Source organism: Habropoda laboriosa, unplaced genomic scaffold, assembly GCF_001263275.1.
Source record: "Habropoda laboriosa isolate 0110345459 unplaced genomic scaffold, ASM126327v1 scaffold119, whole genome shotgun sequence".
Lineage (NCBI taxonomy): Eukaryota > Metazoa > Arthropoda > Insecta > Hymenoptera > Apidae > Habropoda > Habropoda laboriosa.
Window position 1 is genome coordinate 345,539 of NW_017100225.1, and position 15,298 is coordinate 360,836.

General features: G+C 28.3%; 4 protein-coding genes across 4 annotated transcripts in view; 2 read left to right on the forward strand and 2 right to left on the reverse strand.

The window, feature by feature from the left end:
* Positions 1-4,246, forward strand: part of LOC108571163 (myosin-IA-like) — a 5,004-nt gene extending 758 nt beyond the window's left edge. Inside the window, 14 exon segments of the mRNA XM_017933147.1 lie at positions 330-436; positions 506-701; positions 864-1,083; positions 1,171-1,383; positions 1,456-1,659; positions 1,743-1,941; positions 2,004-2,173; positions 2,243-2,503; positions 2,580-2,824; positions 2,899-3,061; positions 3,123-3,455; positions 3,521-3,711; positions 3,780-4,027; positions 4,030-4,246. Of these exon segments, the coding sequence (XP_017788636.1) occupies positions 330-436; positions 506-701; positions 864-1,083; positions 1,171-1,383; positions 1,456-1,659; positions 1,743-1,941; positions 2,004-2,173; positions 2,243-2,503; positions 2,580-2,824; positions 2,899-3,061; positions 3,123-3,455; positions 3,521-3,711; positions 3,780-4,027; positions 4,030-4,241 (2,962 nt within the window). The 3' untranslated portion in view covers positions 4,242-4,246.
* Positions 4,247-5,185: 939 nt separating this feature from the next.
* LOC108571169 (ubiquitin carboxyl-terminal hydrolase 5) lies at positions 5,186-9,080 on the reverse strand. The gene is made up of 14 exons (XM_017933158.1): positions 9,023-9,080; positions 8,571-8,685; positions 8,364-8,489; positions 8,066-8,242; positions 7,886-7,992; positions 7,285-7,812; positions 7,021-7,092; positions 6,762-6,954; positions 6,507-6,659; positions 6,242-6,423; positions 5,803-6,182; positions 5,510-5,722; positions 5,319-5,428; positions 5,186-5,251 (listed from the first exon to the last, which is right to left on the reverse strand). Exons 2-14 carry the CDS (start codon positions 8,664-8,666, stop codon positions 5,186-5,188), a joined length of 2,403 nt encoding a protein of 800 aa, XP_017788647.1. The 5' UTR covers positions 8,667-8,685; positions 9,023-9,080.
* A 278-nt stretch (positions 9,081-9,358) lies between these two features.
* Positions 9,359-13,224, forward strand: LOC108571150 (protein FAN-like). The gene is given in 15 exon segments (XM_017933128.1): positions 9,359-9,588; positions 9,665-9,863; positions 9,933-10,118; positions 10,187-10,258; positions 10,328-10,536; positions 10,596-10,758; positions 10,827-10,981; positions 11,253-11,431; positions 11,498-11,629; positions 11,699-11,902; positions 11,985-12,262; positions 12,264-12,523; positions 12,605-12,693; positions 12,757-13,008; positions 13,127-13,224. Coding segments are annotated over 15 exon segments (2,703 nt in total). The 5' UTR covers positions 9,359-9,361.
* Positions 13,225-14,113: 889 nt separating this feature from the next.
* The window catches only part of LOC108571151 (kidney mitochondrial carrier protein 1), a 3,240-nt gene continuing 2,055 nt past the window's right edge, over positions 14,114-15,298 (reverse strand). The window contains exons 6-8 of the mRNA XM_017933130.1: positions 14,492-14,552; positions 14,338-14,427; positions 14,114-14,260 (exon numbers count right to left, since the gene is read on the reverse strand). Coding sequence (XP_017788619.1) covers positions 14,114-14,260; positions 14,338-14,427; positions 14,492-14,552 — 298 coding nt within the window. The remainder of the gene's footprint in view (positions 14,261-14,337; positions 14,428-14,491; positions 14,553-15,298) is intronic.

Below are 15,298 nucleotides of genomic sequence, written 5' to 3' on the forward strand. Positions count from 1 at the left end.
TAACACGAAAAAATAAATAATTTTAAGCGCGCGATAAGAACGAAATCATAGATAAATAGGCTTCGTAAAAAATGTTAATCTGCATTGTTATGCATCTAGTATTACGTTAATAGAGTACGCAAATTGTTCTTAAAATGTAAGATATACATATAACGTTAATAGATAATATATATCATAACTGTTAGATATTCTTGATAAAGAGATACATTTTATCTTTCACAAATAAAAACTACCTACAGTACTGGTAAACATATATAATAACATCATCTTATATAGTTTCATGTTATAGCTTAAGTTCTTTACCACTTATTCACAATTTATGTTTTTAGATTTAATGGGGGTAAAATTTACACATACATTGGAGAAGTATGTGTCAGTATAAATCCATACAGAAATATAAACATATATGACAATGATTATATTAATAAATATAAAGGTAATACCACTACATTACATACATTTTTTAATTTGTATAATTGTAATTTTTAAAAAAATTTCATTCTAGGTAGAGAATTATTTGAAAATCCACCTCACATTTTTGCAATTGCTGATGCAGTGCATAGAGAAATGAAACAACAAGGTCGTGATACCTGTATAGTTATAAGTGGAGAATCAGGATCTGGTAAAACAGAAGCAAGTAAAATTATTATGAAATACATTGCTGCAGTTACAAATTTAAGTGGTCAGCAAGAAATAGAAAGGTGTATAAATCATTTAAGAATTATAACTTACTGTAGTTAATTAGTATATGTCATTATTTTATTTAAAACAAATTGAAATGTAATAAAACAACTGTCCTTACTTGATATGTCTTTAGGATTTTATATTTTTAACATTTAAAATTATTTATTCTTATATGTCAGAGTAAAAAATATTCTTATACAATCCAATTCAATATTGGAAGCTTTTGGAAATGCAAAAACAAATAGAAATGATAATTCATCTCGATTTGGAAAGTATATGGACATAGATTTCAATTTCAAGGGGGATCCAATTGGAGGTCATGTTACAAATTATTTATTGGAAAAGTCAAGAGTTGTTTATCAACAAAGTGGTGAACGTAATTTTCATTGCTTTTATCAGGTATTATTAAAAATAAAATGTTTTTTTTAGTATTACAAAGACTATTGCATTTAAAAATATGCAAAGAGTTTTCTTTATAATTTATAGTTACTGAATGGCTGCAGTGAAGGAGAATTAAATAAAATGCGGCTAGTAAGAGATCCAGCTGCATACTTCTATGTTGGTGCTGGAAATTGTAATAAAGCAAGTCCAACTGATAAAAGTGACTATAAAGCAGTTATCTCTGCTATGTCTACCCTTGGATTCACTCAAAATGAAGTACAAACAATTTGGCATATGATTGCTGGCATATTACACTTGGTTTGTTATCATTAAAATAGTGAGAAAAATTGAAATTTCATTACTTTATTTCTAATACAGTTTGGTTTATAGGGTAACATTACTTTTAAATTTAATGAGGACAAGCTTTTGATTCAAAACAAAGCTGCATTAAATGATACAGCAAATTTATTTTCTATTATCCCACAAGAATTAAGTACAGCTCTTACACAAAGAGTTATTGCAGCAGGAGGAGAAGTTATGCAAAAAACTCATACTTCAACAGAAGCAGAATATGGAAGAGATGCCTTAGCAAAAGTAATACTTTTTATAATTTTGTAGTTTTGTTATTTAAAAAGTACGTAAACATAATGTATAATGTGCTATAAAAAATATTTTAGGCTATATATGAAAGGTTGTTTACTGAGATTGTATCACGCGTTAACGCTGCGATTAATGTAAATGACGAGGAAACTTATAAAAGGTATAGAACAGTAATTGGAGTACTTGATATATATGGTTTTGAAATTTTTGATGTAAATAGTTTTGAGCAATTCTGTATTAACTACTGCAATGAAAAATTACAACAATTATTCATTGGTAAGTGAGCCTTATAGAAAATTATGATATTAGGGGGATTAAACCAACATTTGATATTTTAGAATTAGTACTAAAACAAGAACAAGAGGAATATAAAAGGGAAGGAATAGCATGGCAAAATATTGATTATTTCAATAATCAAATAATTTGTGATTTAGTAGAACAATCCCATAAAGGAATTATAGCAATTATAGATGAAGCCTGTTTGACAGTTGGCAAAGTTACAGATGAGGTCAGTATTATTAACTTATTATTTTTATTGAAAAAGATTAATGTTATTTTATAAAAACTTCTATTTCAGATGCTTTTAGAAGCTATGGATAAAAAATTACTTGATCATAAACATTATACTTCCCGACAGTTGAAGCCAATGGATAAAGAACTACAACATAAAATTCAATTTAAAATTAAACACTATGCTGGGGATGTAATATATAACATCAATGGCTTTTTAGATAAAAATAAGGATACACTATATCAGGATTTTAAACGTTTACTTTACAATAGTAATAACCCAATAATTAGCAAAATGTGGCCTGAAGGAGCACAAAATATTTTAAAAGTATGTAAATGCATACACTATATTATTGTATATTAAACATTTTTTTTTTTTTTACCATGATACTATTGTATTTTAGACAACAAAAAGACCTTTAACAGCTGGAGCTCTTTTCCGTAGTTCCATGATAGCTCTAGTTAAGAATTTAACAAGCAAAGAACCATATTATGTTAGATGTATAAAACCTAATGAGATCAAATCACCAGTTGTATTTGACGAAGAAAGGGTAAATCATCAAGTACGATATTTAGGTCTTCTTGAGAATGTATTAGTTAGAAGAGCAGGTTTCGCATATCGTCAACGATATGACACATTTTTAAAACGGTATTGTTATTTTGATGTGATATTGTACGATAGAAATAGGACTATTATATTACTGATAACATTTTCTTTATCAGATACAAAATGATATCTCAATACACATGGCCAAATTTTAGAGGTGGTAGTGATAAAGATGGTGTACGTACATTAATGAATGAAAAACATTTCAGTAATGATGTTGAATATGGCCATACTAAAATATTTATTCGTTCACCACGAACACTTTTTGCATTAGAAAAGGTTTGTTGATTGATGTCTATTAATTAGTTTGACAGATTTATAAAGAATTATTTACTTTTAGGCACGTAGCGATTTGATCCCAGATATTGTAATATTATTACAAAAACAATGGAGAGGATATTTGTGTCGTCAAAAGTATAAAAAGATGAAAGCTGCCCTTGTTATAATGAATCATTATCAAAAATATAAAATGCATGCTTATATCAAGGAATTGGAAAAGATTTTCCGAAATGCAAAGACAATGCGAAATTACGGTAAAAATTTAAGTTGGCCTCGTGAAAATTTCGCCGTAAGGCATATAATATTTGTTTTGAAAGTAATGTATGAAAGATGGTGGGCATGGATGATCCTCAGGCTTATCCCTAGGGAAGATTGGCCTCAACTAAGATTGAAGGTATACATTTCGTTAATCGAAACGCTTAATTTTAATTTCAGTTTTACATATTAATGTAATCTTAGATGGCTGCGGGAATAGTTTTGCGCTCAAAGCGACTTCATTGGGGACAAGATAGACGATGGGAAGGAAATTACCTCTCTAAGCCAGATGAAAATTCGCAAAGTGATGTTTTTAATTCTTCGATAAATAATCTTCGCAATACTGATCATTTTAAAACTGTTTTATTTAGTGCATTTGTTAGAAAAACCAATAGGTGTGTACAAAGTATCATATTACATACTGAACTTCAACAGTTTTATTCTATATAAATTATGATTACAGATTTAATAAACAAAAAGATCGTGTATTAGTAGTTACTGAACATGCAATATATAAACTTGAAAATTCTAAATTCAAAAGTATGAAAAAAGGCATGCCAATAACAGAGATAACAGGTTTAAGTGTATCGCCTGGAAAGGACCAACTTGTAACAATTCATTCAAATCGAGGAAATGATTTCATTATATCGATCATTGCTAAAGATGATCGAGTCGGAGAACTTGTTGGCATTTTAAGCAATAGATATAGTCAGTGAGTATATGTTTACTGTTCAAAATTTTGTTTGGTAAATCTTTATTTCCTTAATATAATAAGAGTAAAATACTACGAGTCGAAGTACATCCTGAAGTTATTGAGCCAACATTCAAAAAGGAAGGCGATAATATTATATTTGCTATTCCGCCGTCAGTTAGTATAATTGACGGAGGTGCTAATACTAGGTTTCACCCTAGGACTACTAATTAAAACAGTACCAAGCTTTCATATGCATTTTTCAATGTACAAATAATATTAGGAAAATTAATAGAGTCATAATTTAAAAACAAGTAACATTATATTAACCTAATAACATATAATGTTTGCTAGTGAAACTCCATAAAATATATTATGAATAATGAATTCACTAAGCAACTGTATGGAAAGAGTTCATTGCAGTGTTCAACGAAATTCTTTTCTGTAAATACGTACAAAGCTAAATCCATTGAGGGTAATGCATTTCTACACATGAGGAATAAGTGCATTATTTATGTGAATAAATTGTAAATTTTTAAATTGGAACGATATATAGGATTTAAGAGAATTAAGACAGTATTGTTTTAAGAAGGTATCATTATTTGATACGGTAGCCTTAAATATTTCCTAATATGGCATTCTACTTAAAGTATTTTTGAAAATATATTTTTACACTGCAGTTAAATATTTATATATTATGTGAAAATTTAATAAGATTTGTAAATTACAATTTATATTCGTGTTAAAATTGCTATATAGACTAATCAAATGTTACAGTTTTAAACAAATGATTAATATTAAGAACATAATAAAAACTTCACTGTTAATAAAAAGTTTGTTACATAGTTATTACATTGAAAATTTTCTAATTATGTTAATATCACATTTTAACAATACTGTAATATTTGACAAAATAAAGGTATACAACGATATAGCACATTGTAAAACGGTGCCATTGTTAAGAGATAAACTGATGTTTTTATATATTTAAGTTTATGCATACATGATTGTATCAGTAACTATACACAAGTAATAAATTGTTTACATAGGATGAAAGAAGCTTCTACTAAATCTAAAATATTTCAACATAAATTGAAAAATCAAAATTTTTTCCATGTTACATTTTTTATTGGTGAAGAATAATAGAATACATTTTTTATACAAAATAATTGTATAATCTAATCAATGCGTTGATATAGATATATGTATCCTAATTCTTTTGGTGGATTTTCAGATAATGCAACCTACAATAGATAATTTATATAGGTATTTTTATAATTTTATAAATTATTTTGTCCTTATAATACATACCTTGTCATCATTGTATATCACCCATCGATCATTTTTCAGAAGATGACACACATAATGTCCTACCATTGTTGATGTACCCATATGTGATATAAATCCTACTAATTTATATTCTAAAATATACAAATACAGATAATCAATTACAAAACTTGTAGATTTATCTCAAATGCTATTAAAAATATGAAAGAACATACGATTGCTTCCATCTCTAAATATCTCCTCGGAATGTCCTGGTTCGTCTTCAATTTCTAAAGCATCTAATTCGGCTTGATGACTAAAAATCCAATCTGCTGCACGTTCTAAATTATTATCGGTTGCTTTGAGAGCTTTCGTTGCTTGTTCTCTTGTAAAGCCCATTCCCATTACCATCGTCACTGCATCTTCATTTGCCATAAATTTATCTTTTTCTAAAATTGAATGAAACAAAAGATAGAGATGAATTTTCTTCAGTTCACTTATAAACGACATTAAGAAAACGTTAAATTACCTGGCTTCACGTCGATTCCAGGAGGCACGAAGAGATCCGCAAAATCTGAATCTCCAATGTGTTCCATTAACCAGTAAGTAGCTGCTCCTAAATCACGATTTTCTGTAAAATATAAAGCCTTTCTACAAGCTTCTGGTGGAAATCCCATATCTGTCAATGCAGTCAACATAACAGAATCATAATTTGGTTGTGGAGCTTCAGCTGTTTCTGGCAATAATTCTTCGGTAGGTTGTAGACCAGAACCCCGAAGAGAACTTAAATCCAATATATCTGGCATTTCAATTGCAACATCTAACTTAGTAGGTGTCCAATCTTCTTTCATTGTGAATTTTTTTAAATGGATTAATAGATAATCCGGAAAAGTAGCAAGTCTAGTTGTTCTATAAAGATATGCACTTGTTAATTATACACAATATACACTGTATAAATTATAACTTACTTCTGTGCTGTAGTTTTTTCATTTAGAGCAGAACTATAAAATTGCTCTACTGTTTCTGACCGAATAAATGCTTGCAGACAAGACAAAAGTTTTATACGTGGTCTGACAAGGGTATTTGAGTCTAACTTTTGTCCTTTTGCCTCAGTTTCTTTTTTTAATGCCTCATAAGCTCTGATTTCATCCTGTACATTAATATTTTTATAGGTAATATACTGTATTTAAAGATAAATTTTGTAATTATCTAAAAATTATGTAAGTGATTTACCTTGTTTACAGCGGCTTCTACAGGTATTGGAAGCGGTAATAAGTACTCTGGACGATAGGTATACTTTACTTTGTTAGAACGATTGCACTGATACCTTTCTTCAACTTTGAATTTCAAACAATCAGTAGGATTCGGTTGATGGCGACTGTGACGCTGTACGATCAATTTCCTGATATTAGTATTGTAATTTCATATAAATGAAATATTTTTATGTGTGTGTGCGTGTGTATTTTTGAAAATCTAAAATGTAATTACATCTATAATATTTAAGATGTGAAGAAAGAATTCTTGCGCATCTTGTTGCCAATTTGAAGAAAATACAGGATGTCCACGACAAACTAACGTTTTAAACATCCGCGGAGGAATACCCTGACGTGATTCGTTTTCGTTGTTCGTATTTGGTGGAATTGAATATTTACCAGAAAGTAAACCAATACCAAGCTTAGCCCTACAACAACAATCTCTTATATCTAAAAGTCATTTATATGCAATACTTTTGTGTTCCTTAACTTACATTTGAACCTCAAAATTATTTGGTGGATCAATATAATTCTGCTGAAATATCTGTGGTGCACCATCTACAAATCTGAAATTCATCTCCAATTATTACAAACTGATCCTATTGCAAAGAAAAACAATGTTCCTTTAAAAACTATATTATTCCAACAATTATTATAATACTGGTAAAATTCCTTTTTTGTACAATATAAAAAGCTTTATAGACATGTATTATAGAAATATAAAACAAAATTGATCTATTTAACATCAAGTTACAAACCTTTTAACAAAATCTGGAATTATAAACAACATTTGCATCACACTATTTATATAACAAGAGTTTCCTAAGTTGGCAAGTCCTGTATATCCAGGACCATACAAAGGTGTTAATTTACTTGCTGCTTCTTGAAGTGCAACCCATTCACCAAATCTTTGATTGAGATCTAATTCAAGCTCTACCATGGATTTATCAGTTTTTTCCATTTGAGCAACATTAATACCCCAATGAGCTAAATGTGATACTAAATTTGGATCTTCAACCATGTCATCTTCATCATATGAAAATACATCTCCTTTTCCTTCTTTAGTTATGGTTCCTAATTTCACTGCTAAAGGGTAACCAGTAGCTCGATAATGTTCAACTGCATGATCATTTCCTCCAGTTCCATCATAAAATTTACGTCCACAAAGTATACTGCCATCAGTTAAATTAAGCCAGAGATTTTGAGTTAAATCACATTTTTCACATTTCCATCCACTTGGAAGTATCTTTTTTCCATTATCAAATTGTTTAAGATTTGTTGCATGTCTAAAAGTTTGATGATTATATAAAATAACAATAAAAGAATATTTTATATTAATGTTCTAGTCTTCATCCTCACTTTGAAACTGCTTTTATTTCCCCATCCCAAGTTCCAGATAGTGCTTCTATTTCTGCTAGTTTTGTTGCAGATTCTGCCTCTAATATACATTTAATTGCAAGTTCAACCTATATAAATTTGTAATATAATTTGTAGTTATTTTTATTTCTTATTTTTTTTTTTTTTTAATACAAGGCTCACTTCTTGTGGCAAGTTGTCTGTTGGGTATGGTATTGTTGTGAAATTTGGTAGAATAACAATTTGATAAGATTCATGATAAGTATATGTTTGCTGATCTGGTGTAAATCCATCTGTTATTCCTATTGCTAATCTAGTAATTTTCTTCTCAGGACCATCTCCTTGATGTTTAGAAGGAATCTATAAATATTAATATTATTTACCATTAAAAATTTAATTTGAAATATGTACAAATAAACTATATTTTATGCTAGAATACATTTTTCTTTACGTATCTCTTGAAATTTAACGAATAATTTACCTCTTTTCTTCTTCTTTTAATGTGTAAAAATACAGGATTTTCTGTTAATTGATAGTAATGTTGTACATAATCTTGACCTAATCCCAAGAACGTGGTAAAATTAACATACAGTCCAGTAGGAGTATCCTTGAAAAAAGAAAACAATAGAAATAATTATAATGTTATTATATTATCGCTTCCAATTGTAAGATCATCATGACATCTTACAGGAGTATCGAAAGAATAAACACACTCATCCTTGTATATTTTATCGTGTTTCTGCGGTATCCTTATTTTGGATAAATGTTTCATCAGCTCCTCCATTATAAACAAAATGTAATCACTATAAAAAAAACGAAAGTGTTTGTATGAATGGAAAGTAACCTATTTAATGACCGCCGGTTTGCCGTATTGATGATACGCGTGATTTGAGAAATGAGACGAAGGAACCAGAATGTATTCGATTCTTCTCGTTTCTCTTTAAAAACCAGTGGTGCTCAATATCCATCACAGTGTTTTCGAATTTCAAATTCGGTATAGTTTACTCGAGTGAATCGACAAAAGACACCATGAGAAGAAATAAAACATTGTTCTTTATATTTTTTAATCAAGTAATTGAAAGTATTATCTTTCTTTAATTTTGATTTTAATACATTGGAACTTCTATTGCAGAAACGTACCGAATAGGGCAAGCCTTGTTTGTTTCGCTGTACAAGCAGTCGTTTGAGCAGACCGTAGTTGGATATTATATACGTACATGATGATTCATACTATCGTTAACCTAAAATAAAGTTTATATTTTATTTACTGGGAAATAATAAGTTCTGTTAAAAAAGAAGTTTAATTAAATCATGTATATTGTTTGTTGTATATCTTTATTATAATTTTTATTTAATTTTAGAACCGATAAATATTTCTTAGTAGCAAATACTATAATATTATAATTTGTCATGTATCATATGTGAATATTTCAAATATAATTAATTGTTTAATACATTTCCTTCTGTATTAGATTTACAATGTTACTTTTGGAACCAGGAGAAATATTTTTTGAAGACTATAGTGTTCAAATGAAAATGGTTGATACTTCTACTGCAGATAAACAAAATTGGATAGATGGAAGATTAAAGTTATGTTCAAAATCTTTAGTATTTGTAAGTAAGGATATTAATCAGCCTTTAATTAAAATTCAACTCAAAGAGACTATAGATATTGATCAATGTGAATCTAACAGCGATACAGCAAAGTTAGTACATATTTGTATTTTGCAACTTATAACTACTTATTCTTTTATTGCTACTAAATTTTGTTATATTCATTAGATCTAATAATATATTATTGGTCCAATGTAAACAATATGTGGAGATGTTAGAAAAAAATATACTTGCACCATATAAATTTATACACCAGACTGCCACATTTCACTTCTACTTTAATTATGCAAAAGTAAATGAACGTCTTCCACAAATTTTACAATTACTCAGAGCAGCTACTTTACCAACTGCAGAACAAAATGTTATGGTATGTGTCCACAATAATTACTTTCACAATTATATTAAAATATAAATGTATTGAATTATTATTGTATAGATTATGGCTATTGTGCTCTCCCGACAATCTAGAGTATCATTTGATACATCATGGTTGGAGAATTTATATGAACAAGTTGTGTTAGAAACTCAAGCAAATAAAGTGTTACCTCTTGTGATAAATCCGGGAAGAATACTTTTAACAACATCAAGAATTTATTTTCAACCTTATAATAATTTGGATCAAGTATGTATTTTGTAATAACAATGATAAAAGATTCCTACATAGATTATAAAAAAATTTTTCATTTTTAGTACCCAGTTCTAAAAATACAATTAAAGGATATTATTAATATTATTAAAAGAAGGTTTCTTTTAAGACAAACTGTAAGTATAGTTTTTTACTTCAATGTGTAATTATTATAATTTGATACATACCAATTTTATTTACAATAGGGACTCGAGATTAAATGGTTAAAGCAACCAGAAAATAAAGTTGAACATTTATTTATATCATTGAAAAGTCAAAATGATAGGGATGAATTATACACAAGTTTATTAAATCAAGCCGCAGTTTCTTTAGAAAGAGTACCTCAAGATCAAATGACATTAAGATGGCAAAATGGTTCTTTGTCAAATTATGATTATCTTTTATACATTAACAGGTAACTTAAAAGAATTAAAATAATTAATGTAAGACATTAATTTAAATATCATTTTTTAGTTTGGCAGATAGAACTTTTCATGATTTAACTCAATATCCAGTTATGCCATGGGTAATACAAGATTACACATCCCCTAAATTGGATCTAAATGATCCCAGTATTTATAGAGATCTTTCAAAACCTATTGGAGCTCTTGAAAAAAGTCGATTAGAAAGATTAAAGGTATTTAGCTTTTCTAGGACATAACTCATATATGTTAAAAATATGATAATAACATTATTATATCTCAGGAACGGTATTTGGAAATGTCAGAACCAAAATTTTTATATGGTTCTCATTATAGTGCACCAGGATTTGTATTATTTTATTTAGTACGAAAGTTCCCTCAGTACATGCTTTGTTTACAAAATGGAAGATTTGATCATCCAGACAGGATGTTCAATAGGTATGTATTTTCTTCTTTTTTTATCAAAATATACAGGGTAAGTTACACAATTTGTCCACCGCGAATAACTTGTAAAGTATATATTCTACAAAATAGTGTTTTATATAGAAATTGTAAAAATAATAAATATATGTGAACGAAATTTTGTATCATATAGACAAGGCAAAATTTTATGGTAATTGCTTTTTATACTGCAAAAGTACATAATTACTCTGTCAACTCTGCAGAATCGATTTTTTGTTTGACTCTTACCAACAAAAATACCTAACAGTGTAGCTGACGTATGGAAAAATGTTTTGGTGAACATGTCTGACTTTAAAGAGCTGATCCCAGAATTTTATGACACAAACAATGGTGGTGATTTTTTAGTAAATAGTTATGGTATTGATTTTGGTTATCGACATGATGGTACAAAAATAGGAGATGTACAATTACCACCATGGGCAAATGGTATGCTTTATAATTTAGAAGTAGTAATTGTTTTAAATTTAATACACATTCGTTAATGCATTTTAGGACCGACTCATTTCGTACAAGTGTTAAGAAACGCTTTAGAGAACGATTTTGTTTCTCAAAATCTTCATCATTGGATTGACTTAATTTTCGGATATAAGCAAAGAGGAATTGAAGCAGAGAAAGCTAACAATGGTAAGTGAATATTTAATTGTAAAACTTGTTACACATGTAATACTTATTTTATAACATATTGCATTTCAGTATTTTTCCATTTATGCTATGAAGGAGCAGTAGACCTAGATACTATTCGAGATATTAATGAAAGGCATGGTTTAGAGATACAAATTATGGAATTTGGTCAAATACCAAAGCAAGTTTTTACTTTACCACATCCTAAACGTACTGTATCCATTCTGGATAAATTGTGTACTGAAACGATTTTAATGTCGATTAAAAGTGAAACAGGTGTGCTACTTGTTCCAATTTATAAGTTAAATTTTAATAAAATATGGATTTATTGTATACAATGAAGGATACTTTCTTTCAGAAGACAGAGAAGATACCATACAGAAGATTTTCGAATTACATGAATTAATAATATTTCAATCTCATAAAGAAAGTGTAAGTAGCATTACTGTACCAGATAAGGAAGAAATTGATGAAGTAATATCTGTTGGACAAGATGGAATGCTTAAGTTATACAGTATTAAAAATAAAAAACTAACTCGAAGTGTGTCTTTGTCGTCATTACCACTTTCCTCTTGTGTATCATATTATACGTCTTCTCACCGCAATGTATTAGTTGCCGGTTCCTGGGACAATTCATTGTAAGCATGTGAAATATATGTATATACTTTTTTACTTTCCTATTAAATTTGGTAAAGTAATAGATGTACTACAAGGACATGAAGATGCTGTGTCTTGCTTGGCATTAAGTATTACTCGACAGATTATTATCTCTGGTTCATGGGATTGTACAGCAAAAATTTGGAAATGTTATACATCTGGGACAAAAATTAAACCAGCTGAATACTTTATTGTACAATTAGATCATGATTCTAAAGTAACTTGCATCAATATATCACGGTAAAATTGTGTTTTTTATAGTTCATAAATTATGTATTAAAAATTACATTTGTGCCATCTTAATTATGAAAATCTTTGCAGAGATGAAACTTTATTGGTATCTGGTACAGAAGATGGGGAAATTTTTTTATGGAATATGGATACTTATAATTTACAATTTACTGTAAAAGGTACTTCTTAAGATAACTATTTTTTTTTATTTCAAGATGTAAAACCATGTTTGTTCTATACAGCACATAGTTGTAAAATAAATTCAATGGTATTTGATCAAGAAGGAAGAAGTATAATATCATGTGCAGAGGACAAGGTATTAAATATAATCGATGTTCATACAAGCACTCAAACTTATCGTACATCCATCGAACATGAACCTTTAACGCTAGTATGGTTCGATACCTTTTTATTGGTAGGAGATAACAATGGAAATATTAATGTATGGAACCATCAAGGTGCAGTTTTTATTTCACAGATACATTGCCATGATGGTACAGTATACTACATATTAATACATTAACTACCTATATTTACATTATAATGCCAAATCTTTAAATACTTCATTTAAGTTTGGTTCTTTCATTAATTAAAAGGACAATTATTTTCTAGGACCAATTAATGCGTTATCAGTATCAAAACAAAATAATGTAGTTTTAACTGGTGGAAAAGATAGGAAGATAATCGTATGGGACTATAAAAAAATGTGATTTCTCTTATAATATCTATATTATTACTGGAAATTTTGCTTGGTTGTAAGTTTTAACTGTCAATTTATAGTAGAACTTTTTAACTTAATACATATAACATATAACAAAAAAGTTGCACGTAAAACACACGTTATATTCATTTGAAATTGTTACAATATTCGGTGATAGTTTAACGTATGTTGCATGTTTATAATATTTTACTATATTTTGTTACACCGTTATGTATTCCTAACAATTTATAAAGTCTCAAATACAAACATTACACACATTTAAAATACTGTTTTTTTTTTCTTTAACATGTGCTTTTTTATCATCTTCATTTTACAATAAATCTTTGTGCATTAATTTATAAATAATGATATGTAGCATATAGTTTAAAAAATTTTTTTAAATGTATTTCATAAATTCTAATATTCAGTCTTATTATTTTTATGAAAATGTAAATCTAAACATAAAGAACATAAAATTAACATAATTTATGATTATATTTAAATTTCTAAAAATTCATAAAAATTAAAGGGTAATACAAGACTTATGAAATGCAATTGTAATGTGCATCCTGAGATAGAGATTAAATGCTGACTAGTAGTGTCGTAAACTTTTCACCGAGCTCAAACAGTATTTACGCTAGTTTTGTCAAATGTTTCAAAAGTAAAGAATATACTTTCATTAATGATTGCAATTTTGCTACCATCAAGGAAAATAAATTCTATTTATTTTTGGTATACTGCCTGCATAGTTTTATATATATGTATATCCAACAGACCCATCAATATTCATAAAAATAAATTATATGATACAAACGTAAATTATATCCTGTCACTACTACCACTGTTTTATCACATATACACATACACACATGCATACTTCCTCATTTTATCTACTTTTTTTATTTATTACTATTTAATAACTGTGAATGATCTAGTTGTTTCAACTGTTCATATGTAATAAAAAATATAATATTCCATGGCCCCATTCTAAACCATGTGGGTACAAAACCTTTGTATAAAGCTAAAAATCCTTCATTTTTAAAAGTCTGCAAGAGTAATAAAATTATATAAAAAGTTGTTAAAAAATGTAAAAAATATATACTTGTTATTTGATATTATATACCTGCACAAAGCAATCTATACTACCACTGTAAATATGAGGTGATAGCACACCACCTGAAGTACGTATCCTCCTTTGATTCATTAAACGAGTCTACAACGGTATTGTTATTTACGTAAAAACCACTGACAATAAAATATTGATTGCTTATACTTACGCGAACAACGTCTATCGGAGTAGAAGCTACTGCACTTCCCATACTAGCTATAAAACTGGACCTGAAATATGTAATTACATGTACATATTATACATTCATATGTATATTATACATTCAATGTCAATTGTGAAAGTTAAAATTACTATATATATAAACGCAATCGTACATTTCTTTTCCTAAATTACAATTCTATTCCATTGTGATGAGTTAAAGCAACCCTTATCCAGGCATTATCAATTCAGATGCACATTGTGATGTCTGCGATCTTATATAAAATAATTTGTATGAAAAAATCTGTTTAGTGTTTTTTAATGCTCAATGCATAAAATCAATAAAAAAAAGTACATGAAGTACAGTTTTTATTATTATTAATTCTAAGAATGCAAATGAATTTGTGTAAAATGCTAACCAAAAAGATTCATGATGAAATTCAAGATGATTAATCATCTGGATAACAGTATTAACAATTTTTATATAAACAAAAATTACTAAACACAACTTCCGTTTTGATTCTCTGTGGTCATCTCAATGTCCACGTACTGCATGTGCCCATGTGCACCACAGTGTGAAAGAACCTGGAAATAAAATTTTTCACTTTTAGAAAAATATTACTTCCTTTCTAAACAAATATATAACCATTACAGTATTAATATTTTTGAGCACAAATTGTTTGACATAAAACATTTCACTGGTTACCTGCATGTCTTAAGAAAAACGTTTATACTCTATCATGTATAAAAACAGTTTTCTATGTTGGAAAGAAATTAAAAGTTAAAATACATATTTTGATTTGTTAGTTACAAAATT